This window comes from Mustela putorius, unplaced genomic scaffold, assembly GCF_011764305.1.
Source record: "Mustela putorius furo isolate JIRA1106 unplaced genomic scaffold, ASM1176430v1.1 tig00537227_pilon_pilon_pilon, whole genome shotgun sequence".
Lineage (NCBI taxonomy): Eukaryota > Metazoa > Chordata > Mammalia > Carnivora > Mustelidae > Mustela > Mustela putorius.
Genome location: NW_025422368.1, coordinates 45765627 through 45779735, shown reverse-complemented (window position 1 = coordinate 45779735; position 14109 = coordinate 45765627). Strand labels below are relative to the sequence as shown.

The window sequence follows — 14109 nt, the reverse complement described above, 5'->3', positions numbered from 1 at the left end:
AGCTCAGGGGTTGCCTATGGACAGGGTAAAGGTAGTGACAGATTACTGACAGTCAAGAGGACACTCTGGCAAAAATATCATCATTTTGATTGTGTTGATGGGTTCACAGTGTATATATACCTCATAAGTTATCAAACTACACAATGTATATGTACAGCTTATTGTCAATTGTACCTCAAAACTGCATGAAAAATGAGTTATATGAAAGGTCTGTTGTTTTAAACTCTAAAACTCCATATAAAAGTAAATATGTAAGTCAAGATAGTACTCTTAAAAAAGAAAGAAAGAAAATAAAGGGAAGTTGATCCTGGCTTCAAAAAAATTTTTTAGATTACACCTGTTTTCACTGCAGATTAGGTGTCCATAGGGAGCAAAATACTATCAACAAAAACTTGTGGTATTAAGACTTAGTGGTATTAGGCTAATTATATAAAACTGATTCAAATTGATACTTTTTTAAGGCACTTATTATGTGCCAGACAACATGAAGAACAGAAAAATAAACAAGATAAAGCTCCTTGCATGTACCTGGCAATGTTATAAAAAAGGTAAAATCTTGAGTTAGAATATTCGAAGTGCTACCCACCTTCTTGGGAAGGATAAAAAAAGAACAATGTATTAAAGTACTAAAAAAAAGGAGAGTCCATTTGGAATAAAACTGCCTCATACCCTCCAGCTGTTATCTATTCTTTAATATCTGCTAAGATGCCTAAGCAGGTAACTATATTTATTAAACTCTCAGTGATGATGGCCTGCTGACGGCAAAATAAACTGCAAATTTTTTCCTTTAGTAAAGGAACTCTTCCAGATATAACTTATTAAAAGAACTCTAGGCCCAGCAAATGTTTTAGAATAAACTTGCTAACCTCTAATTTAGCAAAAGTTAAAAAATAAAAGGCAAAAATGGGGCAAGCAAACAAATAAACTCAATTTTCTAGATAAAGAGAAATGTACTTGGGACCATCCAACTCAAGATCATGCTACTTTCTGACCAAAAAAAAAGCTGAAAAGGCAAGCTGCACAATATAGCAGCAAGTAATTGTTTATAGTGTACCTACACTTGCATGAGATTAGATTTTTATTTGTATTTTGATTATCATAATCTTTATTTTCAAAATTTTACAATTCAACCCAGATATTTTAAATTTACTTTAAGCTTACGGATAAAATTCTTGCCCTAAATATCTGTTCGAATATGTAAATCTAACTCCTACTATGCCTAATATACATTCTTGAACTGCAGTAGCTACGTGAATTTTACAACTTAAATTTAACAAGAAAAGTTTTAAAAATTCAGTTTCTTTAAAACCATTAAGCATATTGAAATTTTAAACTTTGGTTAATGAAGGTATCTCCACAAAATACCAGAGTGAACCCAGAAATTTTTTTTTTTAAAACAGGTTTTTTTTTTTTTTTTAAGATTTTATTTATTTACTTGACAGAGATCACAAGTAGGCAGAGAGCAGGCAGACACAGAGGGGGGATGCAGGCTCCCGGCTGAGCAGAAAGCCCAATGCACGGCTCAATCCCAGGACCCTGGGAACATGACCTGAGCCAAAGGCAGAGGCTTTAACCCACTGAGCCACCCAGGTGCCCCTGAACCCAGAAATTCTAAAGAATTCCACACCCAAATATCTAAGCATCTCCTTGATATTTTCATCTGAATTACCCAGTCCTCTTAAACTCAGTATGTTTTACCCTAAATCTGCTCTTCTGGTATTCCCAGCTCTATCAAAGACATCCCCTCCACTGAGTTGTCCTAACTTTTTCTTCATCATCCCCACCCTGTCTCCTAAATTCCTCAAACCTTCATCTCTGATCTTGACCCCTCATCATTTCTATCCTGAGTTGCTAAAATAACATTTTAGTCTCTCTTCTCCCAATCAAGTCACCTTCCAATAATTTGGTAAAGTGTATAATGTGTAAACACTGTGAAAATTAGTCTTTATAAAATATACATCTGACCATGTCATGCCTGAGCTTAAAAATCCTTCTGACTATATTTTTCTGCAGCTAATCAACACCTGACACTCCCCAATACATACAAACTTCCTGCCTAGGTCCACTCTTAAGTCACCTGTTCCCTCAAAGCCTGTGCCTTTTTATGTGTGCTCTCTGTTCTCTTCATTACACAGTCTCTCTGCAAATAACTTCTTAAATCCTTCAAAAGAGCAACAGCCCGTATGAACTATTCCCACCACCTCCACTCCACCTAATCTGATTTAGAAGTTCTTTACTCATATACACTCAACACATTTATTGAGCTTCAACTAAATGTTGGGAATAAAGAGATTTTGGTGGAAAACCAAACACCAAAAAAAAAAGAAGGATCTGCCTAAACTACTCATGTCATGTAAACCAGTAAATAAATGGTCACAGCAGAGTGTGAGGGAACTATGCACATGCTCCTGAATGAGAGATCATTTTCAGTTACTTCTCCAAAAAAATATATACTGAATGCATACAATGTGCCAGGCACAGCGCATGTTTCTAGTATAAATATGTAAGATTCAGTCACTGACTTCATAGCACTTACAATCTAAGAAGGATTAGAATAAGAAAACAAATAATTACAATATATGATACAAACATGAATAGGCTACCACAGTAGGACCTAATAAATGATATCTAATCTAGACCTAAGGACTCAGCAAGATGAGAAATCAGAAAGACTTAACTAGAGGAACATATACGCTGAGACCTGAAGAGTGACAATATTAACTAGAAAAGGGTTGATGCTCTTTGCAAAGAGTGTATATTCTATACCGACAACAGTAGTTTAGTGCAGGGCTAGCAACCAGACCAGAGAGTAGAGATTAAAGAGCTTAGAGGGGCACCTGGGTGGATCAGTGGGTGAAGCCTCTGCCTTCGGATCAGGTCATGATCCCGGGGTCCTGGGATCGAGCCCCGAGTCGGGCTTTCTGCTCAGTTGGGAGCCTGCTTCCTCCTTTCTCTCTGCCTGTCTCTCTGCCTACTTGTGATCTCTGTCAAATAAATAAATAAATAAATAAATCTTAAAAAAAAAAAAAAAAAGAGCTTAGAGACAAGAAGACAAGAGTAGAGACCATATGAGATCACAAAGAGTTTTATAAACCATGCTCAAAAATCTGGGAGTCTGGAATTTGTCCTTAAGTTTGGAATTTGCCACTAGAAAGCCAATAAAAAGTTCTAGCAGGGGGATGCCATGGTGAGACTTGCCTTTTCTAAGCACACACACTGGCTGCAGAGCCAAGAATGAACAGCTGCAGTAATCCAGGCAGGAAGAGATTCACAGTGGCAAGAACAGCAGTGGCAGTGGGGATGAAGAAAGGCAGAGGCTCAGAAAAATATTTAGAAGGTCAAAATGATAAGACTTCAGGACTGATTAAGACGTGGGAGAGGAAGAGAAATCAGGGACAAACTGAGTGGATGAGGTTATTCACTGAGATAGGGAATACAGAAGGAAAAAAGTAAACAGTGAGTCTTATTTGGACAAGTCAATCACTAATGACTGCGGAACTAAAGAAATGTAGAACATAAATGGTTTTAAGAGTAACAAGTCACAGAAATTCTGAGAGCGAAGATATAGAGATGTTGAAATATTAAGGATGTTACAAGTCTCAAAGGGCAGGCAGCAGAACTATTATTGCTTCTTTTTTTTTTTTTAAGATTTAATTTATCCATTTGACAGAGAGAAATCACAAGTAGACAGAGAGGCAGGCAGAGAGAAAGAGAGGGAAGCAGGCTCCCTCTGAGCAGAGAGCCCGATGCGGGACTCGATCCCAGGACCCTGAGATCATGACCTGAGCCGAAGGCAGCGGCTTAACCCACTGAGCCACCCAGGCTTCTTAAGGGCAACAGTATGCCAAACAATCTCAGATGAGAGAACAGGAATAATTTAGCTGCCTGTGGAGGTACAAGGAGGAATAAATGAATTACTTCTCTTATAGTAAGGACTACATATACATTTTAGTATTCTACACTGAGACAGTAAATAGATCTCATAAGGATTACCCTCCACCAAAAAGTAAAAATAAAAAAGCTGGGTCATAATTTTTCATTTAATTCCAGCAGCTATGTCCCACCAAAGACCTAACATTTTAATTCTTTCCCCAATAAAAGCCATGTTTTTATTAATTCATAAACTTGTTAAATTTGCAAACTACTGTACTGTGTCAAAAATAAAGTCTATGCTTATCCACTCAGTATCCAAAGAACAAACAACAGGTACTTAAATGTCTGCTAAAGAATGCCAGAAAAGGGAAATCTGGGTGGCTCAGGGGGTTAAATGTCTGCCTTTGGCTCAGGTCATGATTCCAGGGTCCTGCGAGAGACTCCTGCGTCAGGCTTCTTCTTGCTCAGCAGGAAGCCTGCTTGGTCCTCTGCCTGCAGCTGCCCCTATTTGTGCATGTCCTCTCTCTCTCTGATAAACAAAATCTTTAAAAAAAAAAAAAAAAAAACCACATATTCACTTTGTATTTTACACCAGGAATACACTACCATGTTATAAAATCTAGTCTAGGAAAAGAAAAGTTCTCCAGGAAAATCTAGATACTAGAATATCCTTTCCATTTCTTAAGCAGAAGGGTTTCACAGCACTATAAGCATATCTAAAGGGAATCAGAAGGGACTAAATCTAAGTTACAAAATGAATTCCCACTATGAATGTCATCACAACAAACTCTTAAAAAGTAACAGCTGATTTCCTAATTGTTTCATGGTTTTTTTTTTCAACCGAACTAAATTCTAAAACAATCACTGTAAAAACAGAGTGAAACCCAAGTGTACTAAAATAGGACTTTTTAACTCCAAAACAAGAGCACTCTTAGTGACTCCATCTCTCCCACTCCAATCCCCACTCATTTTCTCAACCTTCTTGCTCATTCGTACTCACTGAATACATACTATGTGCCAGAATTTTGGCTAGATGCAGGTGAAACATGTCAGGCCCTGCCCTCGTGATGAGTCAACTAGTTTACTGGTCTTCAGAATACAGTCAGGAAAAATAGCACTTACTTCAAGGACTTGAAATTCATTTTGCATTTCTTATTTAGACAAGGCAAAGAAGTGGATGCTACTGAGTATTTTTCCCCTAAAGAACTTAAGTCTTTAAGATAGAAGGTAAGGGTTATCTAATATACACCCAAAGCCTACTATGGTGCCTGAAACAAATCAGATGCTTACTAAGTATATGCTGAATAAGTGAATGAAAGTAAACTAACAATCAGGGCAGTGGGTCTAAGGCCAAAACCTACTTCAGGCTATCTCCTTTTTCCTGCCTTTTCTGTGATAGGTAAATTCAACTCATTCTGTTAAATTATTAATGTAATTCGACTCAAATCTGTCCACCAGTTATAGAAAACAAAAGATCGTCCATACAGGCAGTGTCCCTATAACTCCCCACAATATTCACAATAGAATGTCACTTTCTGTTTGGTTGACTGTTAAAACATCGTTCAACAGACAGTTAAAGAAAAAAAAATGCTGAACTTAAGAACTAATCAGGGTTTATAATCAAATTCAAATCTACTTTCAAAAGCTCTGCTAAGAACAGTATTTATGCAAAACTGAATTCACCCACTCATGCTAACAAAAACCTACTCTTCATTAAGTCAAATCATCAGAGAACTGAGGGCATCAAATTGGTATCCTGTATTTACTAACTACCCTCTGGCATAAAACGAACAGCAAAGGGATATAGGGGAACCTAGTGGTGCAGTCGGTTGAGCATCCAACTTCTGGTTTCTGCTCAGGTCATCATCTCAGGGGCCATGGAATGGAGTCCCACATCAGGCTGTGCATTCATCATGGCGTCTGCTTGAGATTCTCTCTCCCTCTGCCCCTCCCTATAACACTCTCACACTTTCCCCTCTTCCTCAAATAAATAAATCTCTTAAAAAAAAAAAAAAGATGCACTATGCCACATAAGTACATTGTATTATATAGTACAAAGAACCTAGATAAGACTTTATTCTCTGGTCTACCCTAAAGAAACTAGTTTTCTGGAGTTTTGCTTTCGGGTTTTATTTGAGAGTGGGTCCTATAAACCTTATAATGGATCAGGTTACCCTCTTAGGCTGGTAAAAAACTTAGAGCTGAACTAGGGCCCCTTAAAGCATACAGTTTATTTAATAAACGTACTTCCAGTACCATTTACCTTTTTTATCCCTACTTTCCTTTTACCTTTTTTCTAATATATTTTACATAACTATACTGCTTTTATATAGGTGAGCAGCTTAAATCTGTGGAAAATGGCAGCAAAAATAAACATTCAACTACTTCCTAACCAATAATAACCTTATAATGTTTAGGAAGTCTGAAAGATTTTCCTTATTTATAGCAGCAGCTAACATTTACTGGGCACTTAGTTGACACCAGGCACTGTTCTGAATGCTTTGCAAATATTAACTCATTTACAACTTTACATTTACAACTTACATTTACATTTAACTCACTTATAAATCCTCTTTACAATTCCATGAGAAAACTGGGCACAAGGAAGTTAAGAAATGTGCCCCAAAACAGTTAACAAAACCAAAAGACAACTGACAGAATGGGAGAAGATATTTGCAAACGACATATCAGATAAAGGGCTAGTGTCCAAAATCTATAAAGAACTTAGCAAACTCAACACCCAAAGAACAAATAATCCAATCAAGGAATGGGCAGAAGACATAAACAGACATTTCTGCAAAGAAGACATCCAGATGGCCAACAGACACATGAAAAAGTGCTCCACATCACTCGGCATCAGGGAAATACGAATCAAAACCACAATGAGATATCAACTTACACCAGTCAAAATGGCTAAAATTAACAAGTCAGGAAATGACAGATGCTGGCGAGGATGTGGAGAAAGGGGAACCCTCCTACACTGTTGGTGGGAATGCAAGATGGTGCAACCACTCTGGAAAACAGCATGGAGGTTCCTCAAAAAGTTGAAAATAGAACTACCGTACGACCCAGCAATTGCAGTACTGGGTATTTACCCTAAAGATAGGAATGTAGTGATCCAAAGGGGCACATGCACCCAAATGTTTATAGCAGCAATGTTTACAATAGCCAAGCTATGGAAAGAACCTAGATGTCCAACAACAGATGAATGGATAAAGAAGATGTGGTATATATATACACAAGGAATACTATGCAGCCATCAAAAGAAATGAAATCTTGCCATTTGCGATGACGTGGATGGAACTAGAGGGTATCATGCTTAGTGAAATAAGTCAATCGGAGAAAGACAACTATCATATGATCTCCCTGATATGAGGAAATAAAGATGCAACATGGGGGGTTAGAGGGGTAGGAAAAGAATAAACGAAACAAGATGGGATCAGGAGGGAGACAAACTATAAGTGACTCTTAATCTCACAAAACAAACTGAGGGCTGCTGCAGCAGGGCGGGGGGGGGGGGGTTATGGACATCGGGGAGGGTATGTGCTATGGTGAATGCTGTGAAGTGTGTAAACCTGGCAATTCACAGACCTGTACCCCTGGGGATAAAAATACATTATATGTTTATTAAAAAAAATTAAAAAAAAAAAGAAAGAAAGAAATGTGCCCAAAGTATACAGCCATAAAGCAGTGGAGTCAGAATTTGAACCCATCAAGTTCCATCTCCTTAACCACTGCCCAGCTGTGATGATTTTTCATTCATCAAAACTATGTGATTTCTAAAACAAGGTATTTTTCAATTCCTAAAGTAACAATGAGAATTAGAGCTAGAACTGACTTCAAATGAAGTTTATACCCATACCAAAACCATATGATAGTGACTTGCAGAGAAACTGAGATTATGAGTAACACCTACAGAGCATCTACCACATGCCAGGCTTTGTTCTATTTATTTATTCTCTTCACAATCTCATAAAGTAAGTACTATATCATCCCCATATCACAAATGAGGAGACTGAAGCACAGAAATACTAAGTAATTTGAAGTCACCAGTAAGTGAGAGGTTAATTTTGAAACTGGTTGGGATCCAAAAATCCAAACTCTTTTAACTGTTACCTTACACTGCTTCTCCATATGACAGAGATTAACTCCTCGATTACTTCCTACACTCAAAGTTCAAAGCAAGCAAAACACAATTGTTAGAAAAATTACTCTACATCCTAGATCTCAACACTGATTCTATACACCATCATCTGCATTTTTTTTAAAAGAACCACATGTGGTTCTTGTGAGCCTTGGTTAACATCCACTGCTCTAGGTTTCTAAGCTAGATAGGTCTTAGCTGAACCTTTGGGTGGGAAGGGTGTGGAGACAAAGAAATACACATGCATACAAATACACACTCACTCTCTCACATCTGTATATTTTTCCCTATTCCCCTTTCCCAAAAAAACAAAAATGGAAAGGAAGGAAGAGTAAGATAAAGCCAGAAAGGAAACATGGACTTTAATGCCATGTTAAGCAGCCTGTAATATTATTCTTTTTTTTTCTTTTTTTTTATTTATTTAAGATTTTTTTTTCTGTAATATTATTCTAATGGTGACAGTAACAAAATAAAGATTTTTTTCTTTAATTTTATTTATTTTGAGAAGGGAGCGAGCATGCACAAGTGTAAGGGCAGGGGAGAAGAAAAAATCGGAAGCAGACTCCATGCTGAGTGCAGAGCCAACGCAGGGCTCTAAGACATGATCCTGAGATCACCACCGGAGCCAAAATTAAGAATCTGATACTTAATCGACCAAGCTACCCAGGCACCCCAGATTTTGTTTTTTTTTTTTAAAGAAGAGACAATCAGATATGTTCATCACCAAAAAAAAAAAAACAAAAATCCTCCAGTGGCAGTGAGAGAGGGGACTGTGGGCAAAGAAACTGCAACAAATCAGAAAAAGCAGCTAAGAACGCAACACTAATGACAGCCTAAATGTACTAAACACAGAGAATGAAAAGTATGAAGAAATTTAAGAAAGTTCTTTGAGGTAAACTGGTAGGACTTGGTTGTTCATAAATTTTTATTGAAATGGATGTCTCCAAGTTTGTTTTACACGCAACCACTGAATGATGATACCATTAAACCAGATGTGAACTTACTGAGGGAAGAATAAATGAGTTTTGCAGGTCATGATAGTATTATTTGGGAAAGGGGCAGCTTTTGGCATAGGAAAATAGTTTAGGTGGTATGATGGTAACGGGTGTCAATTTACAATGAGTGGGAAGAAATGAGATGATGAAGCACAGTTATCTAATAAAAGACTAATTTTAAGAAGTCAGATTATGGGGGCTCCTGGGTGGTTCACTCAGCTAAATGTGTAACTCTTGATACTGACTTGGGTCCTGATCTCTGAGTCATGGCATCAAGCCCTGTGTGGGGCTCTATGCACAGCCGGGATCCTGCTTGAGATTCTCTCTCTCCCTCTCGTCCTCCCCCTCCCCCTCGCATGCTACCTTTCTCTAAAATAAATAAATAAATAATAATTTTTTTTTGGATGTCAGATTATGAAAGAGAGTGACTGGAAGGAAAGAGTGAAAAAAGTCTTACATTTCACAACTGAGCTTCATCATCTTAAGGATTCTCTCAAAAACAGCCTACACCTGAAAGAGGGAAGCGTAGCTCAAATGGAAAGGATCCCTCCTTAGAGAGACCTAAATTGGATGGGTCTAGGCAGAAAATCAAGCAGGGTAACTTTCAAATATGTAATGAGTCAAACAGAAAATCAGCATCCATTATGAAGACTTAAAAACTAAGACAATCAAAGAGCATGAATAATCCAAAAAACTATGACCAATCTATCATTTAAGACAGCCAATATGTAGAAGTATGAAAACTTTCTTAATGTTTTAATTATTTCATGTAATCCTAAAAACCCCAATAAAAAAAATAATAACTGGCACCACCACTATTCTGGAGAAAAAATTTTATGAAGGACAAGGAAGTCATACTTGCTCAGTTTCCCAAGGTCACCCTTCAAAGTAACAGCAAAACCAAGACCATATGTGTTATTCTGCCGCCAAGTCTAGTGGTCCATACACCAAACCACAATCGTCAAATAATTCAAAGTGCATTAAGGAGGGCAGCATAGAGAAAATGACCAAAATTCGGGGCACAGAGCAAGCTATCAGTGACAAGTAAATATGCAGTCATTAGATTTCCATGAGTCATCACCAGACCCAACTGTTTACGAAACACTCCCGCACTAGGAAATGCTGCCTGTGGCATGTCATGATAGTCCTAAGCAACACGCATTAAGATGTGCCCTCGGCACGTATACTGGCAATGTACAACGAAATCTCCCCCGCACGTAATCCTAGTTCCTAACGAACTACGAGCAAGTTATGACAGCATCACAGATACTCCCCAAGAAAACATCATAAAAACCTCTAAGAAATAAATACCTTAACTAACGCCTTCTTAGACAAACGTGGGATGGTGTAAATCTCCCGCTCCCTGAGTGGAAACATGCCCTGCTGCTCACAAGCACCAGCCAACTCGGCAGACTGGTAAAATGAATCCAAAACACTCTTTTCTTCTAAGTGCTCAGCTGCACAGCACCTGTTTTCAGCTCCTTCCAAAGAGGGCAAAGATACCTTCACCAGAGTGATGCAGAGAAAGACACGCAAGTTAGATTAACGCCCCAAGGGGAAAGAAAAAAAAAGACGCTGGAGTCAGAGTAGATCTAAAGAACCAAATTCAGGAAAAAGTGAACCACAAAAGGAAAGGAATTAGGCAACCTGTCTCTTAGAAAAAGCAATAAAAAAATAAAGACCCCCTACTGCGGGGCAGTGCAGAGCAGAACAGCGCCGAGGCCTAGCTGGTCTTGGGGAAGGAGCCGGTCTTTAATTCCCAGACTGAGCCGGCAATCTCCAGAGAACAGGTGACACGACCAAGTCTTCGTGTCTTACATCCGCCACAAGCTGTTCGTGATCGCGAATGGCCTTCACGTCCCTCCCCGACCGGCCTCCAAGCAACAGAAGTACCCCATCCCAGAGAAAAGCAGGTACGTTCGCCGGGGCCGTTACTTACCTTCCCGCTCACAACACCCGCCGCCGCCATGTTTCCTTCGCGTGCCTGTGATGACGTAGCAGCGCCTCACGTGTCTCTCGGATTCACAACAACATCCGCCAAAACTAGGCTGATATCCGGGCGGAAAAGGGGCGGTGAGCGGCGGGAACTGCGCAGAGCGAAGGGGCGGGTGACAGGAGTAGCCTAACGCATGCGTAGTGGAATGGAACTTAGGGCGCTAGGGAGGTTCTGGTACATACCGCGCATGCGCCAAATTTTTCCGTGGAGGCAAGCTGAATTAAAGTGTTTTTGCGTTGTGTTTTCCTGGGGACGAGATTTTGAGCCGCTCACGGGCCATTTCTGTTTGGTACGATGGGAAGAACATATATTGGGAGCCAGTAAACATGGTCCTGGCTTTGTAGCTATAGCTTTGTAGTTATATTTGTCACACCTTCTGCCTCTGTTTCTCATCTGAAAATCGGTTTAAGACTATGGAGAAGGTTAAAGGAATCCCAGCCCTCTATTTGAGCACCCACACGGAGACTTTCCCCTTCTGTATGTGAAGTTTCTGAATTTGAGTCTGATCACTGCAACTCACACATGACCTTGAGTAGGTATTTCGATAGGAACTGCGATAATACCACACCTTCGTTGCTCCAGAATCCGAAGCACGTAGCTCACAGCTCCTACACAGTTACTTAATAGCTGCGTGACTTGAAACAAGTTTCTAAATTCATCCAAGCTTTAGGATGTAAAATGAAGATTACCCATGGACTGGTTGTAGAGATCTGCCGGGTGTGTGCTTGTGTGTCAAGATAAGTTATCGAGATACCAAGGTACTGTTTTGTTCTCAAGGCTGTAAAAGAATGCGGGGGGGCGGGGAGAGGGAGTACAGAGGAGCAGTATGCCAGAGGATGATTGGATACCATCCTGATCCCTGGGACTTTCCTTGCCCCAGGGCAGAATAAATGGCCCCTTTGTGTTAAAACTGCAGTACCCACTGAGGTACTTCGTGGAGAGAGGTTAGAGACTTCTCAGGTTGGTTAAGTGGCTACCAAAGGGATTAACAGAAAAGGAAGGTTGAAAGTTCTGTGAATATCAGGAACCTAATGGGTAAGGGAAGTGGCAAGACCTTCCAAGGGAATAGATTTGTAGTATGCGTAAGGGAGGCCGCTCTCCAGGCATCAGAGATTCCAATCACTGCCAGGACCCCATGTCCAAGTTTGGCACTGAATCAGCAAAGCAGGTCACCCTGAAAGGATAAATGAGCTGGAGAAGTGAGCATATAGTAACCAGCATTGAGTGAAGACTTGAGACCTTTCCCAAAAGTACTGGTTGGCGTAAGAACCCCTAGAACCTTCATACAAACCTAGATGTGGTGTGTAGCTCCTTAATAGTGACCCACATTAAACACTCCACCAGCTCAAAGTAATTGGGTGTGGTTAAAGGAATTTTTTTTTTTAAGATTTTACTTATTTATTTGACAGACCGATCACAAGTAGGCAGAGAGGCAGGCAGAGAGAGAGGAGGAAGCAGGCTCCCTGCTGGATCCCAGGACCCTGGGATCATGACCTAGCCAAAGGCAGAGGCTTTAACCCACTGAGCCACCCAGGCGCCCCTGGTTAGAGCGATTTTTAACAGACATTTCTTACACCCTGTGGTTTGGAGAAAAGTTGAAGCCCTTAGTACACTGTCTGGAATAAAATGCTCAGTAAATGGCAGCTATTATTTATATAGTATAAAGTCTGGGAATTAACAGTTTCTCACTGAAAACTTGGCATCCTAGTTTCATCTGTTTGTTCCATATTTTAAAGCCTCATCCTCCAGATGCCGCTTAAATGCTGGCACTAACTACCCATAGGCTATTCTTGGGTTTCTTTTACTTTTTTCCAAGCACATTCCTAGACATTATATATTCTGACATCACTACCTACTATGTACTCATGACTGAAATATCTCCAGCCCAAGCTTCTCTTTCCTAAAATATAGGGCCTACACCTGTTGTCTGCTGTACCTTTTTACCTGAATGAGCCATCACACCCCAAAAAATCCTAAATCTTTGCTCCTCAAAATGTAGTCTGCAGACCAGTAGTATCTGGAAGCTTGTTATAAATGCAGAATCTCACACTGGGGTTAGCAGTGGGTATTCTATAAGACTAATGAATCACAGACCTGTACCCATGAAATAAATAATACATTGTATGTTAATTAATTGAATTTAAATTTTTTAAAAGAGAAAAAAAAATGCAGAATCTTGAGTCCCAGAACTACTGAATCAAAAGCTGCACTTTAACAAGATCTCCAGGTGATTTTTGTGCACGTTAAACTTTGAGAAGCAGCCTTAAATTTTGCTTTTGTTCTCTGAAATTGACTACTATTTGCTGAATTAGAGATACAGACAGAGCACAATTTCCCCAAAGTGTTGCTATCATGTTACTCAGTTCTGGGTAACTCATGGCGTGAGTCTTCTGGAGAAATGGCAAACATCCCCACTGTGTCTCTCCTTCCTATCCCCACTACCACTCCAGTTGAGGTCTCTGGTTACCCCCGGTTTGAACAACTACTGTGGCATTTTAATTCATTCTCCTCCTTTCTGTTTCAACTTCCCCCTAATAATTCATAAGCCCACCAGATTTGTCTTCTGAAAGCATAAATCTGATCAGGTGAACTCCCTGCTTAAAATCCTTTAATGGCTTTCCATCTCTTCAAGGAAAAAGTCCAAATTCCCCAGCATAACATACAATTCCTTTCATAAACTTTTCTTGCCTATTTTAGCTTTATCTCCCAACCTTACACACTCAGACCCAAGCTGCCCACCATAGCCAAATATCTCTTTTTCCTTGCATATACCATGCCATGTCCCAAGATTCCTTGTAACTGTAACAGATTGGCTTGGGTCATGGGACCGTCCCTTAACTAATCACTGTGACCCAAAATATATAGATGTTCTAATTGGCCAGATTTGACTCATATGCCTACAGCCCCAGTCAAAATACAGAGAATGATAGGAGAGAGCCACCCAGGCACCCCTGGTTAGAGGGATTTTTAACAGACATTTCTTACACCCTATGGTGTAATTCACTTGGTGTAATTCCAAGTGAAAAATTCATGAACCATTCTAGAAGGAAGGAGTGGTTTCTGGGCAGGTCAAAGGAGACATTAATTACAGAGGATCCATC

The 14109-nt window shown here is 39.6% G+C and overlaps 1 protein-coding gene across 3 annotated transcripts in view; it reads right to left on the bottom strand.

Moving 5' to 3' along the window:
• Positions 1–11088, bottom strand: part of TBC1D15 (TBC1 domain family member 15) — a 75453-nt gene extending 64365 nt beyond the window's left edge. Inside the window, exon 1 of one of the 3 annotated variants that reach the window (XM_004752420.3) lies at positions 10952–11088. In XM_004752420.3, the coding sequence (XP_004752477.1) occupies positions 10952–10981 (30 nt within the window). In that variant the 5' untranslated portion in view covers positions 10982–11088. Of the gene's footprint in view, positions 1–10323; positions 10537–10951 lie in introns of those variants that run through there. The other 2 variants (XM_045072899.1, XM_045072900.1) reach the window with 2 other exon arrangements.
• Between the last annotated feature and the right edge of the window lie 3021 nt (positions 11089–14109).